General features: G+C 37.4%; 1 protein-coding gene across 2 annotated transcripts; it reads right to left on the bottom strand.

Moving 5' to 3' along the window:
* Positions 1-231: 231 nt before the first annotated feature.
* padi2 (peptidyl arginine deiminase, type II) lies at positions 232-19,438 on the bottom strand. Of its 2 annotated transcripts, none has more exons than XM_053635823.1 (16): positions 19,159-19,438; positions 13,364-13,538; positions 12,365-12,434; positions 11,473-11,534; positions 11,122-11,239; positions 9,235-9,387; positions 6,833-7,023; positions 6,518-6,621; positions 5,814-5,925; positions 5,510-5,617; positions 5,024-5,175; positions 4,298-4,445; positions 4,093-4,186; positions 3,926-3,999; positions 3,602-3,733; positions 232-1,209 (listed from the first exon to the last, which is right to left on the bottom strand). In XM_053635823.1, exons 1-16 carry the CDS (start codon positions 19,308-19,310, stop codon positions 976-978), a joined length of 2,079 nt encoding a protein of 692 aa, XP_053491798.1. In that variant the 5' UTR covers positions 19,311-19,438; the 3' UTR covers positions 232-975. The 2 variants fall into 2 exon arrangements, with proteins under 2 accessions (XP_053491798.1, XP_053491799.1); XM_053635824.1 differs by lacking the exon at positions 19,159-19,438 and adding an exon at positions 17,081-17,500.

The following is a 19,438-nucleotide window of genomic DNA, read 5'->3' as shown; positions in this document are numbered from 1 at the left end:
AGAGCCTTGTTAGTACATTGCCGTTGTCAAACTTCTTATCAAACTGTTGTTTATCGTATATGCTTGCACACATTAAAAGTTACCCCTCAGCACAAATTCATTTCCAACAGGCTGATATTACTTAATAAAAATTATTGTACGTGTTTCCTTTAAACGCAAAAGGCTTAGCGTGATATTTCACTGTGAATAATGCAACCCTTGTTTTTTGTATGTAAAAATAAATCATGAAGGTGACAATGTTTAGAATGGTTTTATTGATTATTTTGTACAGTGTAAAAAAAAAAGGTGCTGGGTTACACTGTATTTTTCATTAATTAAAACAACACCAAAGAGTTTCCTTTCGAAAGGTGTCAGTATTAAGGCACCAAAGGTAGTACAAAACAACAACACAAGAGTGTAAAAAACTTGATTCCCAGGCACACAGTGGTTGGTAGACATTGTTACTCTTAGTGCAGTAGGTAAACTTGTAAAAGGATTTGTTAAACTGCTACGATAGATTGTTCTGGAAACTGCAGGATTTTTTGCATGCAACAGATATGTAGTAGTGTCAAAAAATCTGAGTTCCACTCCAAGAACTGTTTATTTCACAATTTATCAAACGTCAACTAAAGGTTCAGTTAGTACTTATTATTTTTTACTCATTTTAGTCATACAAGAAATCCTTGTATGGAAAAAGATCATATTTCTGAATATCAAGCTTACAAAATTTGCTCCATTAAAAAAAAAAATGCTATTTCACTCAAATAGTAACACATGCTTTAAACATGTGCTATCATCTCATAACTACTGACACTTGATATGTACAGTGCTTGATGCAGCCAATAAATAATAATGAGAATCAATGTTACCTTGTTTTGGAAATGCGCTGTATTAATTTTAAATAAATGAAATAACAGTTCTTGGTATTGTATACACGTTATCAAACCCTACTATATTTGTTATATAGTTATTATAACCCTACTGCACTCTACGTTCTCACAGCTCAAGGTTCCACCATTTAAAGTCAAAAGGTTTTCTGCGCACGTTGGAGCCGCAGTGCACTTCTCCCAAGAGCTTGTGGTAGGATGTAAAGTCATCAATGAAGCTGCAGTTCAGGCCGAGCGGCTCAAGCAAAGAGCACGTCTCAGTCTCCAGGGCACATTTACCATTCACCTGTGGCCCAAAAGGCTTGGGAATGCCAAGGTTCTTCCCGAGTACTATCATATTCACCTGCAAGAAAAACAGGTAATGTTTACAACATCATACAGTAAGTATAAAACATCAAGTTGTTTACTAATCAGCTTACAAACGCCATTGTTTAAAATGTGTCAAAACTAAATTCATTAAAATATTATAGAGTGTTGGTTAAGGAGAAAATACTCAATACAACTAAATATCATAACTGAATAAAAGTTGTTATTAGGACTAGACATGAAATACTGAATGGTTAAAGGTTTAATTTGTTCAAATGAAACACAAAATTGTGTATAACCTGGTGAGACAGTCAAGTTTAACTATGGTAAATATACTGTGTGTGGTGGTCTGGGAAAACGTGTCAGATATTGCTGAGGCTGAATTCCTAAAAAAAAAAAAAAAAAAAAAAATCTGGCCACAACTGGGTTTTTCTGCCTATGACACACACACACACATACATACATACATACATACATACATACACATACACACACACATATATATATATACATATACATACATACACATATATATATATATATATATATATATATATATATATATATATATATATATATATATATATATATATATATATATACACACACACATATATACACACACATATATATATATATATATATATATATATATATATATATATATATATATATATATATATATATATACACACACATTATATATATATATATATATATATATATATATATATATATATATATATATATATATATATATATATATATATATATATATATAACTTGAATATATTACAAAATATATTTAAATTGATTTCCCGGGTCAGCACACGTGAAAAATACGTACACCCCATAGAAATTGTTGGCTTTTTTGACATATTTGGATAAACAAACATTTGATCATCTTTGAAACAGTTCCTATTAATAAAAGAACAAACCCACAAGGAAAAATTTCAATCATTTATTCAACAGAAATAACCATAGATGTGATATTCTACTGTGTAAAAAGTAAGTACACCCTTGTCCTCAAAAGCTAGTGCTGTCCCCTTTAGCAGAAATAACTTCTTGTAGGTGATTTGCATAATTGTCCACTGGTCTCCGACATCAACTTGCTGGAATTTTTGACCACTCTTCCATGCAATATTCTCTCAGTTGCAAGATGTTTCTGGTTTTTCTTAGAAGTACTGCCCGTACTTGGGATTCAAATCCGGGGTTTGACTAGGCCATTACATAACCCTCCATTTTTTGTTTTTGAAACATTACTTGGTGGGTTTGCTAGTGTTCTTAGGATCATTATGCTGTTGGACAGATGGCTTCACATCATCTTCAAGCACTCTTTTGATATGATGCAAAATTCATAGTTGAATCAATGAATGCAAGCTGTCCAGTTCCTGAGGCATCGAAGCAACCCCAAACCATAACATTTCCACCACCATGCTGCACAGTTAGTATGAGGTGCTTCTCCTGATAAGCTGCCTTTGGCCAAACAACTCTATCTTTGATTTGTCTGTCCAGAGAACATTATTGTTTGGTCTTTGCCTATATGCTCATTGGTAGACTGTAGTCTTGCTTTAATGTTCTTTTCAGACAACAAAGGCTTTTTCATGGCATGCCTCCCGTGCAGATCAAATTTGTGCAATCTCTTTCTGATTGTAGAATCAGGTACTTTGACACCAACAGTTGCAAGATTTATGTGATGAAAGATTCTTGCAGATCCTGTGATAAAATTTTAGGCTTCTTGGAGACTTCTTTTTGCATCAGACGGTCTGCTCTTGGGCTGAATTTGCTGTGACGGCCAGTACTGGACAAAATGGCAGTCGTCTGAAATCTGCATTACATTTAGATGATTTTCCTTACAGTATAATGATGTATTTCACATAATCTTTTTAAAGATTACAGATTACATACACGAGATCTTTTTAAATCCCTTGTCAGACTCATAGGCATCCACTACCCTTTTTCCCCCCTGAAGGCCTTACAGAACTCTGTAGATCTTGGCATGATGACACCACACACTTCAATAGCAAAGGCAACACCAGACACTAGATATGAGAGGGGTATAAATAAGACAGCTTCCACCTGCACTCCCTAAGCAGGTTCTAATCACTGGCACCCAATCTTCAACACCTGATTCTAATTTTATGTATTTGAAGGTGTGATAAATGTAGTGGTGTACTTATTTTTTCCATGTGACTGACCTGTTTTATTTTTAATTTAAATTGTGAAAATGACTACAAAATGTCAATTTTATTTGCCATTTGATTGTGTACCAATTTTAACAAGCACTCTTTCAAAGAGGATCAATTATTTGCTTGTCCAAATATGTTAAAAGGCAAACAAACAAACAGACAACAATTTCCATGGGGTGTACTTATTTTTTCACTTCGCTGTATACTGTATTATTTGTTCAGTGAATGATCAGACTATACCATGTCAGGGTAAAAGGCCACAGCTCTGTTCTTTTCAGACATCACTTTAAACAGGACTGGTAAATCAATGATGTCTTCATCATCCAGTCCAAGCTCTTTCTTTAGTAAATCCCTGTTCCAGTCAATACAGCTCTGATTGGGGGAAAAAAACCAAGAGAGAAATTTAGGGAAGCAGAAAGACAGAGGTTTTAAGTTTCAGGACTTTATTTCCATTTAATTTAGTCCAGGACCACATGCACATCGTCAAAGACAGTACTTTACAAGACTGTACCACCTGTGAGCTTCTATGTTCACAGGCCTGCTGATTTGAACCAGATCACTAACCTGGACATAATTGTTTTCTGTTTGAAACTCCTTGTCACTCAAGATCATATCAACACTGACTTCTTCCTGAGTCCCTGTTAAAGCAACAGATTAGTGATGTTTACCAACAATGTTACAGGAGATGACAGAAATATTGAAAATCTAAAAGAACAGCTGCCAACATTCACCTGGAAACATCTTAGCATGCCCATGTCCTTTATTCTGCAATGTCCTGAACACTTTATATGCTGCATCAGGGCTGGCCAGCAGCAGTCTGAATCCCTGAACAATAATGAAAGGATTAAAGTCAGAGCTACAAAGGCAGCAGAGTAAATACGCACAAGATCTGATGTGTAAATAAAGCCTCCAAGTCATGTTGACTTTAAAATGTACCTTTCTGTCAGGAGCTGGGACAAAACTCATAAACTCATCCACATGACCCACCACGAGCCAATCAGAGTAGAGAGCAATGGGCTCCTGAACCTTCTGAGCCCACAGGAAGTCCTGCACCACTTTGGTCATATTGCGGCCATCCTCTGTGCTATTGAAACGGTAAGACATTCTTTGTCTTTACTTGTATAAATGCACAAACACCAGGCACCATTTATCAATCTTTTAGTAAAGCGGTGTGTAAATGTTAATCCTAGTTAGGGTTGCAGTGGATCCTGAGCCAATTCTAGGAACACTTGGTACAAGGTGGGAGAATTCACGGCAAATAGGATACCAGGAAATAGCTAAGTCTTATGTGTCTTAATTGATCAATTTCTTTGATTAGTGTTCTTTCAAGTCATTAATTTGAAATGGTGAAGTTTACAAAATAAAAAATATATATACATTTTTAAATTGACATGTTTTTTACAGCATAATGTGTAAAGACAAATTGCAGGAAGTCATGCCAATTATATGATTTGAATTTAAGGTTGATATTGGTGAGTCTTCTAAATTTAAGTATCCTAAACTTTTTTTTCTTCAAACAACTAAGATTTTCATGAACATCATTGCTTGTGTTAATGCTCCTGCAAACACTTTACAGATAAAGTAAAAGTTTATATCCAGCTTGATAAATGAGGCCCAATATCTAATCTGCAACATATTTAAGGCCTTTGAGTTATTACTCACGTAGGGAAGGCCACACCAATGATGATCCGGCCGAATGGATAGTTCTTCCCATTCACAGTGACAGGGGGGCTCACCTCCAGATTACCAAACGAATCCAAGCTGCTCACCTCTTTTCTTGAAGCATAGCGGGTCACATAGCCAAAGTCTGGACCCTGAGACAGATTTAGTATTTCTAAAGTTGTTGTTTTTGTCAAGTAAAATCAGCTTTCGTTTCGAGTGCAGCAAACTAGTGAATATCAGAAATGGATTTTCTAAAATCTGAAATGTTGAGCTAGGTGGTGTGTAAATAATGTAATAAAAACAGCAACAGTCAATGACAAATCTTTTTTTTTGTTTGTTTTTTTTTTAAGTTTTAGTGAAACAAAATGCAGTAAACTATTTAAATGGAACATGACGATGTACAAGTAAACTTAAATGGACTTCCTCTCAGTGGCCTTAATGGACATCAGTACAACTACACAGAATGTTGCAACTTATCAGTCATACCAGTAAAACATTATAGGGGAAATTGTCAAGGTCTCCATTTCGTGGCGAGTCCAGGACCACAGGAAACATGTGGTGAGGAGAATCAATATAGCCGAACTCAAGCTCATCCTGCAGAGCAACAGCAATGGGGACAACTCAAGCTGCTTACAAGTATATATAAAATATATATACAGTATGCTCACAAGTATAGCATATCCAGGTATCCTGTCAATATTCAGTAAACCTTTTGCAGTTTAAACTACCAAATTTAAATGCATTTTTAAAAAGTTCACAGATCAGTGACAAACAATTGATTAGCCCAAACCTGCATCCAGCGATCTCCTCGGTTCATGTACTCATGGCATATTTTCAGTTTGAGTCCACTTTTCTGTACCAGTTGCTTTATGCCCTTCAGAAACTCAAGGTTATCGGATGTGCTGTTGGTACATTGAACGAAAGGATTCAGCCAGTATTCACTACCCACTCCCACCGACACTCTTGACTAATCCCACCCACTCCCGTAGATGCACTTGACCAATCCCACCCACTCCTGCAGTTTAGTTTTGTTTCTACCTACTAGATATTTTCTAATGAACGTGGCTGGTTCCATTTCCCAAAATGTAAACAAATTAGTATTTATTTAAACCACAGCAATGCTAATCCACATAAAGTAGTTATTAAGGATGAATGAATTAACACTGTAAATTCATCCCACAGAACCGCTTGAAAACCCAGTACTCTCTCATGTTAATAAACGTGGCCCTTTTTGTCCTGCAAGCTCACATCTGACCGTCCGCTAGCAACAAAACGAAAGTAAAAACTGCTTGTTCATGCAACTTCTTTGTTGTAGAATCCCGTGGGATCCCAATGCACATGTCCAGGGCTAAGTGATACTATCACTTCGAAATGTACATAAGACTGTTCAACAAGTGTTATCTTTGATTAGTTAATGATTAAAGATAATAAGCAATGAAGAGAATAGTGTGTATTGTATAGTATAAATAAGGATTAACAAATTGGTCATCTTACCTGCAGACAAAGACTTCCAAAGGTTTAAGAGTATTGGGTGTCATAATCCAAGGAGCAACACGGAACATGACCTTATCTGTGAAAATTGGGGTCTCTGGGAAACCCTAGAAAACCCAAAACAGATCCTGCCTTAACAATTACATTCTATTCCTTTGCCAAAACCACAGGGTACAGTTAATGAGACAGACAGCGAATTATGTACACATTAGGACATCCATTTTGATAGAAAGGTATTAATGATCTATGTTTTCAGTATTCCCTTGCATGCTACAGAAAAGCCACTGAAATATGGACAAGGTTTTAGCTTGCACTGACCTCAGCAAAAGGCTCTAAAAGACTAAGGTTGATCGTAAGTAGCCCATCAAAGTCCTTATCTGGAAAGTGAAGGCCCTCCACATAGAACACTAGCTCAGACTTGCCACCTTGATAGGGGACTTCATTAGCAAGTTGCTTTGTGTTCAGCACTAAAGGATACTCCTTCTGGAACAAACCGAGGAATATACTTTCTGGAATAAAGCAAACAATAAAGATCAATTTACTTTAATTTGTGCAGTTTTGAGATGAACTTTTGATGATACATATAGGTAAATTACATTTTATAGATTTAAAATTTTAACCTTGTAGATTTTATAATATTGATATGTGATCACATTATATTTTACATTAGTATATACTGTCACTGGCCACATTAATTGGAACGCTTGTATCCCTTTTCATTCATGCAATTATTCAGTAGCAGCACAGTCCATAAAATCATACAGGTACAGGTCAGGAGCTTCAGTTAATGTTCACATCAAACTTCGGAATGATATTTTTTAACAATGTGATCCCAGTGACATCCAAAACCAGGATCCTAAAGCCTGTACCCACTGTAGCCTCATATTCCTGTTTATAGGTGATAAGAGACCAGGTTTACGTCTAGGTTTGAAGTGCTGTTCATTCTGAGATGCTTTTCTGCTCACCACAGCTGTAAAGGGTGTTCATTAGTTCAGTGATCCAAGTTTCCTGGTGTGTACATGACCAAGGACATCTCCTGCACTCTCAACACCACCTGCCTAGCCAACTTCAGCCACTTCCTTTGGAGGCTGAAGAGAGCCAGCCTCCCCCATTCCCATCCTCACCACCTTCTACAGAGGGACAATAGAGAGTGTCCTGACTAGCTGTCTCACCATGTGCTACAGGAACTGCACAGTCTCTGATCACATACACCTACACCAGTATGACTCAATAGCACTGCACACATTACAAAGCTGCCTCAGACACTATTTATGAAACTTTTTTTGCTGCCAATACTGCTGCTACACTTATTGCTGCTACATTACTTAATAGTCCATGGTCTGTGTATTTAATTCCTATGTATTTATTGTTCTGCACATATTGTTCTGTGTAGTTATTGTCCAGCACTCATCTCACACTGTTGTGTATTTGCACTTTATGTAATCTTGTGTACTGTTGTGTGTTGTAGAAATGACATTTTGTTCCAATGTATACAAGCTATACAGGGGAATGACAATAAAAACCAGACTTCACTTGATTAGTGTTAATGTAGACTTCCTGTCAGCTTGAACCATACCTGTCTATTCTCCTCTGACCTCTGTCATCAACAAGGCTTTTGTGTCTGCAGAACTGCCGCTCAATAGATGCTTTTTGTTTTTCACAAAATTCTGTGTAAACTCTGTAGACTGTTGTGTGCGAAAATACCAGGAGAGCAGCAGTTTCTGAAATACTCATACTAGCCAGTCTGGCACCAACAACCAGGCTACAGTCAAAGTCAGTGAGATGATATTTTACCTTGTACTGATGTTTGATGTGAACTTGACCTGCATCTGGATGATTTTGTGCATTATACTGCTGAAAACAGGAGTGGATGATTGGATAATTGTATCAGTTAACAGGTACTCCCATTGAATTTGCTGGTCATATCTAGTTTTCCCATCTACTTATATAATGTAGGACTGATACACTATATAACCAAAACTTTGTGGACACCTGATCATTACACCCATTGCTTGTTGAACATCCCATTGCAGCTGTAGTCTCCCTTTGCTGTTATAATAACCTCTACTCTTTTGAGAAGGCTTTTCACTAGATTTTGGAGCGTGGCTATGGGGATTTGCTCATTTAGCCATAGTGAGCATTGGTGCATAAGAGCATTAGTGAGGTCAGGCATTGATGTTGGGTGAGGAGACCTGGGGGTGAAGTCTGCATTCCAGTTCATCCCAAAAGTGTTCAGTGGGGTTGAAGTCAGGGCTCCGTTCAGGCCACTTGAGTTCTACCACTCCAACCTTGACAAACCATGTCTTCATGGATCTTGCTTTGTGCACAGGGGCATTGTCATGATAAAATAGGTTTGGACACCTTAGTTCCAGTGAAGGCAAATTGTAATGCTACAGTATACAAAGTGTGTACTTCCAACTTTGTAGCAACGGTTTAGGGTGTGATGGTCAGGTGTTCACATACTTTTGACCATGTAGTGCTATTATAAGCTACAGGATTTGCCTGTGGAAACTAGGTAGGATCTTCACAAAAAATCAGTACTACTCAAGTTTGTTTCTATGATCTAATAAAACTGTTTACTACTGTAAACTTGACGTTTTTATAACATTCTTTTTGGGTGTAACTGGACTTGGGACTGACTTTGTGACCACATTACATTAAAAGATCAATGTTCATGTTATTTAAGACTAAAACATGAATGTGATTCTGTTGTAACTCACTCAGAGAGGCCTCTGCCTGCTTGGTGGACCTGGCCCTGAAGATCCTCACTCTCTCAGCGTCTGTCTGAGAGATATGCAAGCTCAGTTTATAGCCTTCTGGGAGCACAGGTGGGCCACTGGTACGTAAGATCATCTTGGACATGTCCTTTAAATCTGGAATTTGAAAGAAAAACCTCCAGTGTGCATCCGAATTATTTAGAATATTATTCTATCATTATGCATACTCTATTATATTCATATAACATGCAGTTCCACTTTTATCAGCAGCACATACAGGTCACTTTTAAAATCGCTTGCACACGCTTGTTGAGGCTGAGGCTTTTAACATTTGCCAAACATAAGTGTTCAGTAAAGCCAATGTCACACTCAGTGTAGACAATACGACTGTTTCACCAGAATTCCATTCCTCTACCTTTCTGTTCCTTGCTGTATGGGACTTTTTCATTTCTACATCAAAGAGCTTAACATCTACAGTGACTAGGTGTGTCATGATTATGCAGTTTGGGTTGATCATTAGTTGTCATACACATAACTGCAAATATTAGTGAAACTTGTAACTAGTGTAATTTCTGGAAACTTTATCACTTTTCTAATCGTTTCACAAGCCAAGAAATTGTAATTATTGCCAGCTGCAAGGCAAATCACAGGTTTATATTAATGTGCTCTTCTAATATGTTATTTTTTTCTAGAATATATTTACACAGGGAGCTGTAACAGATTCCACATAATCCAAACAGATTTTTTTTTAAAAGTGTTGTTTAACAAAGGAAACTGTATAATAGTCGACATGGTAAAGGTTTCTATGAGAAGATATTATTGAATATTTATGGAAGGAGTCTCCAGTGTCCACTTTCTAACAGTCAGGAATCATTTTTCTGCCAAGGAAAGTCTTCAAGAGACGTTACGCTTTCTGGTTTATAAATAAAAATATACATTACTGGACAATGCACAATGCAGTATAACAAAAAAGCTATGTTGATACATGACAAAAACAGCAATCTTAGAAAGGGAAAATACAACTTGGATATAGTCACATTCATCTAGAATTTTCTATAAGGTAATATGATCACAACAAACCAAATATAAGATTAATAAAACTATTTCTAGACATTTTTTTCACTAATTTCAAGCTTTAAATACAACTTGGATATAGTAGAAATAGAACAGAAAGATTCTGCTTCTTTCTAGATAGAAGATACCAAACATTACTAATTTATCTGTCAATAGAACAAGACTATTTCAAGCTTGAAATGAGTAAAAATGACTAGAAATAGGCTTAATAGCCTTAGATTTGGTTTTATTGTTTCTTATAATAGGAAATACTAGTTTTTGAACCTTGTATTCAAGGTATTTCCACTTGCTAATATGTCATTTTTGGAGTGTGCATAACATACAATTCTGTTAAGGTATTTGTCAAGAGTACATGACAAGCCATTTTGTTACATGACAAAGCAATGTTACAAATAATCCACTAAAATTAAAGCCTTTGGCTGATTATAATGCTTAAGAAAGAATTTTGCAATATGATGATTTGATCATATCAAGAGACTAATTGGGAATAAACTTTGTGTTTAACATGTATTTATATGTAAACATATGATTCATTGCAATCTTCTTTAATAATCCCCATCAGTTCAGATAATTGAGATTATGCAATTATAGACCTGTTGTGACAAACCTATATCCAATTTCTTTATCGCTTACTGCCAAAATGTACAGCATTCTGTATTTTTCTTCTGTCTCAAATGACTTTGTGGTGTGTATGTGTAAAATTATTAAGTATAGTTCATTAAAGCATATTTCATTGCATAAATCTTATATCACATTGCACTATATAATGAAAATAAGATTAACTGGACTGGGATGACTGTCAGTAGGCTTGCTTACCTGAGACTTTCGTAATCTCCTCACTCTCACTGTCCACTTTCTTATAGTAGGAAGACTCAGAGTCACAGTTGACCAGCAGAATGGCACCATGTCCTTTAGGACCCCACTTCCATGAAGCCTTATAGAGAGAAAGAGAGAGAAAATGTTTCTAATGAAGAAGTCCAACCACAAATCAACCCATCACACAGAGGATTGTCTCCCTAAAACGCAGAACCTCTGAAAATATGCTTAAGAATTAAGTACTTGACTACTGTTTAATTCAAAAATTGATATTCTAAAAGCATAATGTCTTCCTGGTCAGTTCTTGTTGAGAAGGTTGAAGCAACACAGGCAAAAAAACAAGCTATACACCTTGTTTGGATTGTTCTTCTCAACAATACCATCTCGATCTGCGTCCACATCTAGGGAGATCTCTGTAAGGCAATAGAGGAGAGTTGATGAGAACATGTCTTATTACTACTCAATTAGAAGTCACAGACACATAAATTAGCATTGTGTATTTTATTTATTACTTGCATTTCATTCATTACAAAATGGCACATTTTGAATATTTTAAATATTGAATATTTTAGTGTTTTTAGTAAAACACTTTGAAGGAAGTTGACAATTCCATGAATAGCTACTATTTACTTCAGGGGAGTGGTGGCTTAGTTGTTACAAGAAACATTCACTGTACAGTACATGTATATGTGACAGTAAGGTTGTCTTCTTCCTTATTCTAAACTTTGTAGAAAAATTGCAGCATGGCAGCCAAAACTAAAGGCAGCATCATACATGCAGGCCACTTGGAGATCATGGTTACGTTACATTACAGCATTTGGAAGACGCCCTTACCCAGAGTGACTTACAATTATCTCATTTATACAACTGAGCAGTTGTGGGCTAAGGGTCTTGCTCAAGGGCAATGCTTGGCAGTGCTGGGATTTAAACTCATGACTTTCCGAGTTACGTCCAAGGACTTAACCGCTGAGCTACCACTTCCCTAATTATTAGAGAGTTACTTCATCACCAGTATTAAATTAAGTAAGCGTAAAAACAAGCAAATTTGTGTTTGTTTTAATCACAACTGATTTTTGAAGGCAGTTGTGATACTTAACATACTGTAGCATTCAAAGCTGTTGCTTGGGATATGTACAGATGTACCCCTAGTGCTGTGTTTTACAGTAAATTTATGCCAGCTGAAGTCATGCCTGTGTGTGCGCATATGCATGTGTTTGTATATAAGATGAACTCAGGGGCATACCAACAGCTGTGAGATGCAGCAGAGCATTTCCAAGAATCTCTGACTTATCCCCATAGAACCTCACAGACAGCTGAAATACATATATATTTTATGTTAAGAAGAATAATTTATCATCATCACAAATATATTTTGCCTTGCAATATTAATAAAGATCGGTAATGTGTCATTGCTAAATTTCCCTTTCACAAAATGCCTCATTGACAAATTACAAATATGTAGTCATGACACTTTTTTGAATCACAAACTTGTTGGTTATGCAAAAAGTCTGCTGATAGTCTGAGCAAACACATTAAGCAACACAAGATACACTGGCTGCAATCTCTTACAATTACGCAGTTCTCTCTTCATTTATTCATCTTCATTAAGCACTTTTTCCTGCTCAGGGTCATGGTGAAACTGGAGCCTGTCCCAGGAACAATGGGAACACAATGAATGCAAGGCCCAACCCCATCCATCTTACTGGATGAGATAGCAAAACATAACAGGGCACAATGCACGCACTCATTCACAATTACAATCAGTTTAGTGTAGCCAATCCACCTACTAGCCTGTTTTTCAGAGGTGGGAGGAAACTGAAGAACACACAGGTGCAACTCCATGCAAAACTTTGCACAGACCGTAACCTGAGATCAGAGTTGAACCAGGGATCCTCATGGCACCATGCAGCCCCTCCTCAGATATCTAAATTTAAAATACGAAAAGCTGAACCTCATGACACATTTCCCAGTAGTTTCCCTGCCTTTACTGAATAACTCATTATAGTTACTGATTGATATGCTTTAAGATGAATAACTGAAGATTACACTGGAACGTATGACTCACTAACAGCATAGTGTTATATGATAATAAAAATGCTTTTATTGTGGCACAAGTTGCTTCTGTCAGCCATGTGTTGTACAGGTGCTTGCAGATTATACACTGGAAATCCCAGCCTTAGGACTCAATCCCAGCCCTCGATTAATGGAGCATGAGGGACAAGTGTTTATAAGACTGGGTTACCTTGCTGTCATTGGGCTGCAAGCTGGCAGCTTCCATGGAAATGAGAAGCACTGTGTCTCTGCCGAGCGGCTGTGGCGAGGAGAGCGACTTTCCAGCCTGGACCTGAGAGAAAACCTGGTACTGCACATTGGGGGTGCATTTTACTGAGAAGAACTTGCTCTGTAATGGCGCACAACTGTAAATAAACAAACACACACACGCACACAGATCATCTTTGTGGAAGTTAGAGGTCAGGTTTCTCCGCATGTTGCGTCACTTTTTAAATTAAGAAGCAACTGTAAGATCTTGTGTTACACTGCCTCAGTGAGTGAACCGAGTTTACAATAAGGAAATGTTAGGAAATACCCATTTTTGTAATGAAAGCTTTGCAGGAAATTACAGTCATATGGTTTTTTGGGAATATCCAACTGAAAGAGAATGTCAACAGTCTGGCGACAGAAAACACAAACATGGACTTGACTACTTGACCTTATCAAATTCACTGCACCAGATACTGAACCATTGTGGAAGAGCAAATTCCTGAGTATGGCACGAACAAGATAAACAAATTTTAAAAGCAGATGTCATTGTTAGATTATAGTGTTCCTCAACGCTTCCTGCACATGAGAAGGAAATATTGTCTGAGGCACCTTTCCCATTTCGGTCAGAACAGGCTTGGCACACAAATAACGTATTTTGTGTTTATAACTGTCTGCGCACATAATAGTCACATGGTGTAGAGCTATATTTTAATATGTGTACTGAGCCCACATCAAAGCTAAACTCTTTCTGTGAAAGACAAGAAGATCTAAGAATATTTGACAAGAGAAAAGGAAATGTTTCAGACACAAAGAAAGAAAGCCTTATAAAATATGTTAACAGTAGAGCAGTATTGTCCTGTACATCAGTGCAATGTTAGGAATCAATGTTTTGTAAAACAATTAATCAACAGATTAAAGAGTTTATAGCAATTTGACCTACAGTTAAACATAACGTAGTGTTTCACAAACAAACTCCTGTTGTCCTCCAGTAAAGATATCAAAAACACTTTCTTTGTGCATAGATGAGCAGGACGAGGCGGACAGGCAGCAGCAGCCTACTACAGATAAGAACGCTGTGCGAAAGCAAACAATAGCTTTCAGTCTAAAAGCAAGGCGGAAGCTTTCTTCAACCAATGCAATGTTCTAAAGCAAGAAACAAAAGGCATATTCACATGTGACCTTTACTATTCTCATGCTCATAAAAGAATATAAAACAGTCAGTACGATCGATTCACATGGTCAGTTGCAAATCACCTTACAATTATGGGGTTATGATTAGTCTATGCTGCAGTCCATACTAAAGAGAATTACAATTTAAGCCTGGATATACATGAAAAGGCACTCTTTTTAGTGGTCAACTAAATTCCATACATCCCATCAATACAACTTTATTTCATGATCATTATTTAAATGTGTACTGTGTATTTATTACACCCATGCAGAAGACATTATGTCCAAGTTAAAGCATTATTAATAGGGTACATGTTTTTTTTATTATTGAAGTTTGGTTTAAACCACTTTAATTCAAGAGAGCAAACAAACACCCTGCTGAAAAAAAGAAGAAATATAGCTGCAAGCAGCGATGACGGGCCCAAGCACCGTGGTGCTATCGTTGCCCGGTGGGTGTATGAATACAATGCATAGTGAAGTGAGCGCAGTAGAGTAAAACACCCAAAAATACAAAGGAAAGAGTATTAATGTTTGATGTGTTACCACAACAACACTTTTTAAGATATCAAGTCTCCTTTTGCAATTTTACATCAGCTATGTCTCAACATTATTCTGACCAAGGTCAAAGCAATTCAGGTAAATATAAGAATACTATTTAAAAGTTTTAAGTGGCACACCTCCTGCTGTCAGTTGCTCGAGCTATGATTGTGACTCACAGTAGTCACATCCATGTGATCAGCCCCTGTGACCAAACATACAGCTCAAGTTTGGTCTAAATCACTCATTGTCTACAGAAGATACGAGACACTTCCTGTAAAACTTCCTGTTTGGTGGAGCTTTTTGAAAGTTGTCCCGTTTGATGAGATCAATATATGTACAACGTTTGGTGACTGTAGGTAAAACTGACCCTACCACTTTAGTTAAAAGGGGGTGCTACAGAGCCCCTCCTCCACGCCCATGTCCTAGCTTTTGCCTACTCCTAACAGTCCACAACTCTGATGCATGTGCTGATGTTCATGAAATTTTAAGCATGCTAAGGGCCTCAAAAACACCAGAAACAAACATTAATGTTTGCTGTGTTAAAATGGCAACACTATTTAGGATATCAAAAATCCTTTAACAATTTTACATCAGCCGTGTCTTGACATTATTCTGACCAAGTTTGAGGCGATTCGGGTAAAGATAAGAGAATTATTGCAAGGTCTGTTGAAAGTCACACACTTCCTGCTGCCAGTTGGTGGCGCTATGACCATGACTCACAATAGTCACGTCCATGTGATCAGCCCCAGTACCAAACATACCACATAAGTTTCAACTAAATCAGTCATTGCATGCAGACGATATGAGACACTTCCAGTTTCCCTTTTTTCAACATAAATTTATTGCGTTGCCATTGCGAAACCGTTCGCGATATCAAATCTCCCAAGTTCGGTGACAATCACATGAATCCCCTCTAGGAGGAGTACTTAAAAAGTTCACCACATGCACTTTTCACAAAATCCAAAATGGCCAACTTCCAGTTGGGCGCAGCTAAAAGGATGCCAGCCCAAAACTTGTTCGGGTCAATGAGTACAATATGTATACTGAGTTTCGTACATATTCATACGATTTACGCCCTAAGGTTTTGTACCGTGTAAAAGGGGGCGCTATAGAACCTCCCCACCATGCCCATGTGCTACTCTTTGCATGGCCCTAATGACCAACAACTCTGACATGTGTGCCAAATTTCAGGAGTTTTTGAGCATGACAAGGACCCCAAAAGCTCCAAACCTTTGAAGGAAAAAAAAAAAGAATCCTTCAGAAAACAATAGCCAACTTTCAGTGCTTGGGCCCTGAAAAAACAATAGAAACCATCATAGAAATTCTAACAGTTTCGACTACAAATACCATTACAAACCATCAGCTAACCATTAAATCCATTACCGGTCCTTAATGGTATCCACTAGACATAACATGCCACCAATAGAAGGCAACAAATTACCAGTAGAGACCCACGGGGACCATTACAGTTTCCATTAAAACCAATACATATTCCCATTATAGCCATTACAAATTAAGAAGGTTTCTATTGGGTTTTTTTTCTTCTTCTTTTCAACAGACTAATAACTATAAGATCTCAATAATAAATATAATACCTTGAACAAAAGTGGCTTGTGATTAGCAGCACTTGGGCTTCCCAGACTCCACTCTGAGAAGCACTGCTACACTATCTATATATCTATGTGTATTAAAGTTTACATATATTTATAGTAGTCTCAATACACACAGCAACAAGTGAGAGAAGATTCACTGTACATCTTCATTTGGTTCAAAAGTATTTACACACAGCTTTTTTTTAACAAACAAACAAACAGTGTCACCATGCAGCTGTACAGAAATAGATCCTTGATGAGCAAACCAGAGTGGACAGAGACAGCATGAGGAATAGAAGAAACCTTTTACCAGACTTAGAAAAGAAAAGGTCTGGGTGAGCCCTGGATTATAATACACTACAGGTGTAGAGTAAGTATTACAGGGTAAATGTTACCGGGTTAAATTCACTGTCAGTTTCCTTCCCAGCACATACAGCGTCGTTGTAAGCTTGTCAACATCGAGTCGGAGAGTTCTGGGTGAAGTCATGGTGCTCTGTTGTGTTCTGCTGTCGCTACACTTCACTACACTACTCTACACTTATCACCTGCGGCACCGTTTAAACGGAAGGAGAGCTCCTCTGTCTGGTTCTACATTCACACAGCTACACTGCGACACCTATTGGTTCTGTAAGGCAGGTACATTTCCGCTGACTGCACTGACACGATGGTTGTGTCTCAATTTAACCTCCAGTTCCGTACTTGGAAAAATTCTACATACTACAGCAGGAGAGAGCTTTCACTCAGAAAGGGCACTAGATTTATTTTCAGGTCTACCTGAGCACTCAGACTACTGTACACACACGATTTCAGTAAAGTAAACATACCAGCTTTATTTACATGTTAGAATACGGAAATACGGATGATATAACAAAATAGCTACTCTTACATAAAACTAAGTAATAAAAAAACAACAACATTAAGTACAATATTATTATTATTATTATTATTATTATTATTATTATTAAATATTCGCTCTTTCAACTGGTCATGTAAACATACAAAATAGAAACCCTCATAGAATTTATAATGGTTTTAATGGCTATAATGGGAATTGTATTGGTTTTAATGGAAACTGTAATAGTCCCTGTGGGTCTCTACTGATCATTTGTTGCCTTCTATTGGTGGCATGTTATGTCTAGTGGGTACCATTAAGGACCGATAATGGTAATGGACTTAATTGCTAGCTGATGGGTTGTAATGGTATTTGGAGTGGAAACCGTTAGAATGTCTGTGATGGGCGGGGGGGGGGGGGGGGGCGGTGTCCTCAACAGGGACATCATTTACCCCATACTACCAGGGGTTCTCAAACCTTTTGCAGCCAAGGACCCCTTTAACTGTGAATTATTCAATGTTTAGCCTGCAATAATACTCTGGCTATTTATTAGAGCTTTTTACTCCTTTACTTTCCACCAACACAACACATTATGTTCAACTTGATTATTTACAGTTCACTCTCAGGAAAAAGGGAAAAAATGACTGTACCATTCCATTCCCAAAAAATGACTGTACCAAAGTTACCCCTGAGGGTGGTGCCCTCAGGGGTAACTTTGTGTTTGCAACTTTGTGTATATTTCAGTTGGAAGCATGGATATAGCTTTAAAATGTTTTCAGGAACGTAAAGGGACCATATTTACGTTTTAGATTAAAGTGTTAAAAGTACACCTTTCTAGATACAAGCTACAGAAGATGTACCCACAGAAGATGGTACAGTGTAGTTTTTTTTGGGTTTTTTTGGAGAACATAAACACATTTGGAGAAGTACACATCTATTTGCGATACACCCATTGACCGTTAACGTGCGAGACACAAAATGTCCACTAGGTGGTGCTGTTTACATGTGACAAATATCTTACCAGCCCCATTTACCTCCTACTAGGCTAACACTGACTTAGGTCTCACATTTTACCTAGCTTTAATTATGTCGGCAAGGTGAAGTATTATGCTAGAAAAGTGTCTGTTTTTCGAGCCGTGCTGCTTTCCATTCTACCTGCATGCACACAGAGAACACAATCAGTATGTTTACATGCGGCCATTTTTATCAATCCGAATGAATTCAATCCAATTGCAGAAACAGAAAGTACTGTTTACAGGGACCTTAAACATTGCAATCTGATTCAAAGATTTGTTTACATGTACATTACATATATGCAGAACATAACTTCTGTACAAGCGCAGAGCGTCTGTCGTCACATTCACTGAACTGCGAACGTGCACAAGGTATTTTGGAATCCGATTGAGAAAATAGTCAAACTAAAGCATTTACACTGCTAATTTTTGTCCTATTCCGACCGAAAATTTCATTCTGATTAAGCTCAGTCAGATCGATTAAGGTATTTACATGAAAACTTTTCAGTCCGACTGAGCTATCAAACCGTTTACTAACGGATTATTTGGTTGCATGTAAGCCTACCTGCTGTTTAACGGTTCGGATGCGACTGATAAGTTATGGCGTGCAACACACACACACACATACCTGCCCAGGTTAATCTTCAGCTTGGTCCCAACAACATAAACAGCCCTTAATGTGTTGTTGATTTTTAGGCGGTAGGTTCTCTGGGACACATTAGCGTCGCTGTGAGGAACATTTCTCTTTCTCACAGTTGTAGTCTTTTTTTGCTGCTCCATAGTGCCACGTACCTGTATTCTCTTCTCCACTCTCAGGTATCCTGCTGTTGTGTGCAATCTGAGTCTGGTTGAGTGAATATAAAAGCATGGGCGTGTGTTCACCTGTCTTCTAGTTCATGCTCAGTAAA

The sequence above is a fragment of the Ictalurus furcatus genome, chromosome 11 (assembly GCF_023375685.1).
Source record: "Ictalurus furcatus strain D&B chromosome 11, Billie_1.0, whole genome shotgun sequence".
NCBI lineage: Eukaryota > Metazoa > Chordata > Actinopteri > Siluriformes > Ictaluridae > Ictalurus > Ictalurus furcatus.
The sequence above is the reverse complement of the archived record's forward strand: the minus strand, read 5'-3'. Positions and strand labels throughout refer to the sequence as shown.

Coding starts and splice junctions, on each gene's coding strand:
- padi2 (XM_053635823.1), bottom strand. CDS start 19,310: ATGGAGCAGCAAAAAAAGACTACAACTGTGAGAAAGAGAAATGTTCCT. Junction 11,535..12,364: donor GCTGCATCTCACAGCTGTTG/GTATGCCCCTGA, acceptor ATTGCCTTACAG/AGATCTCCCTAGATGTGGAC. Junction 11,240..11,472: donor AGAAGAACAATCCAAACAAG/GTGTATAGCTTG, acceptor TCTCTCTATAAG/GCTTCATGGAAGTGGGGTCC.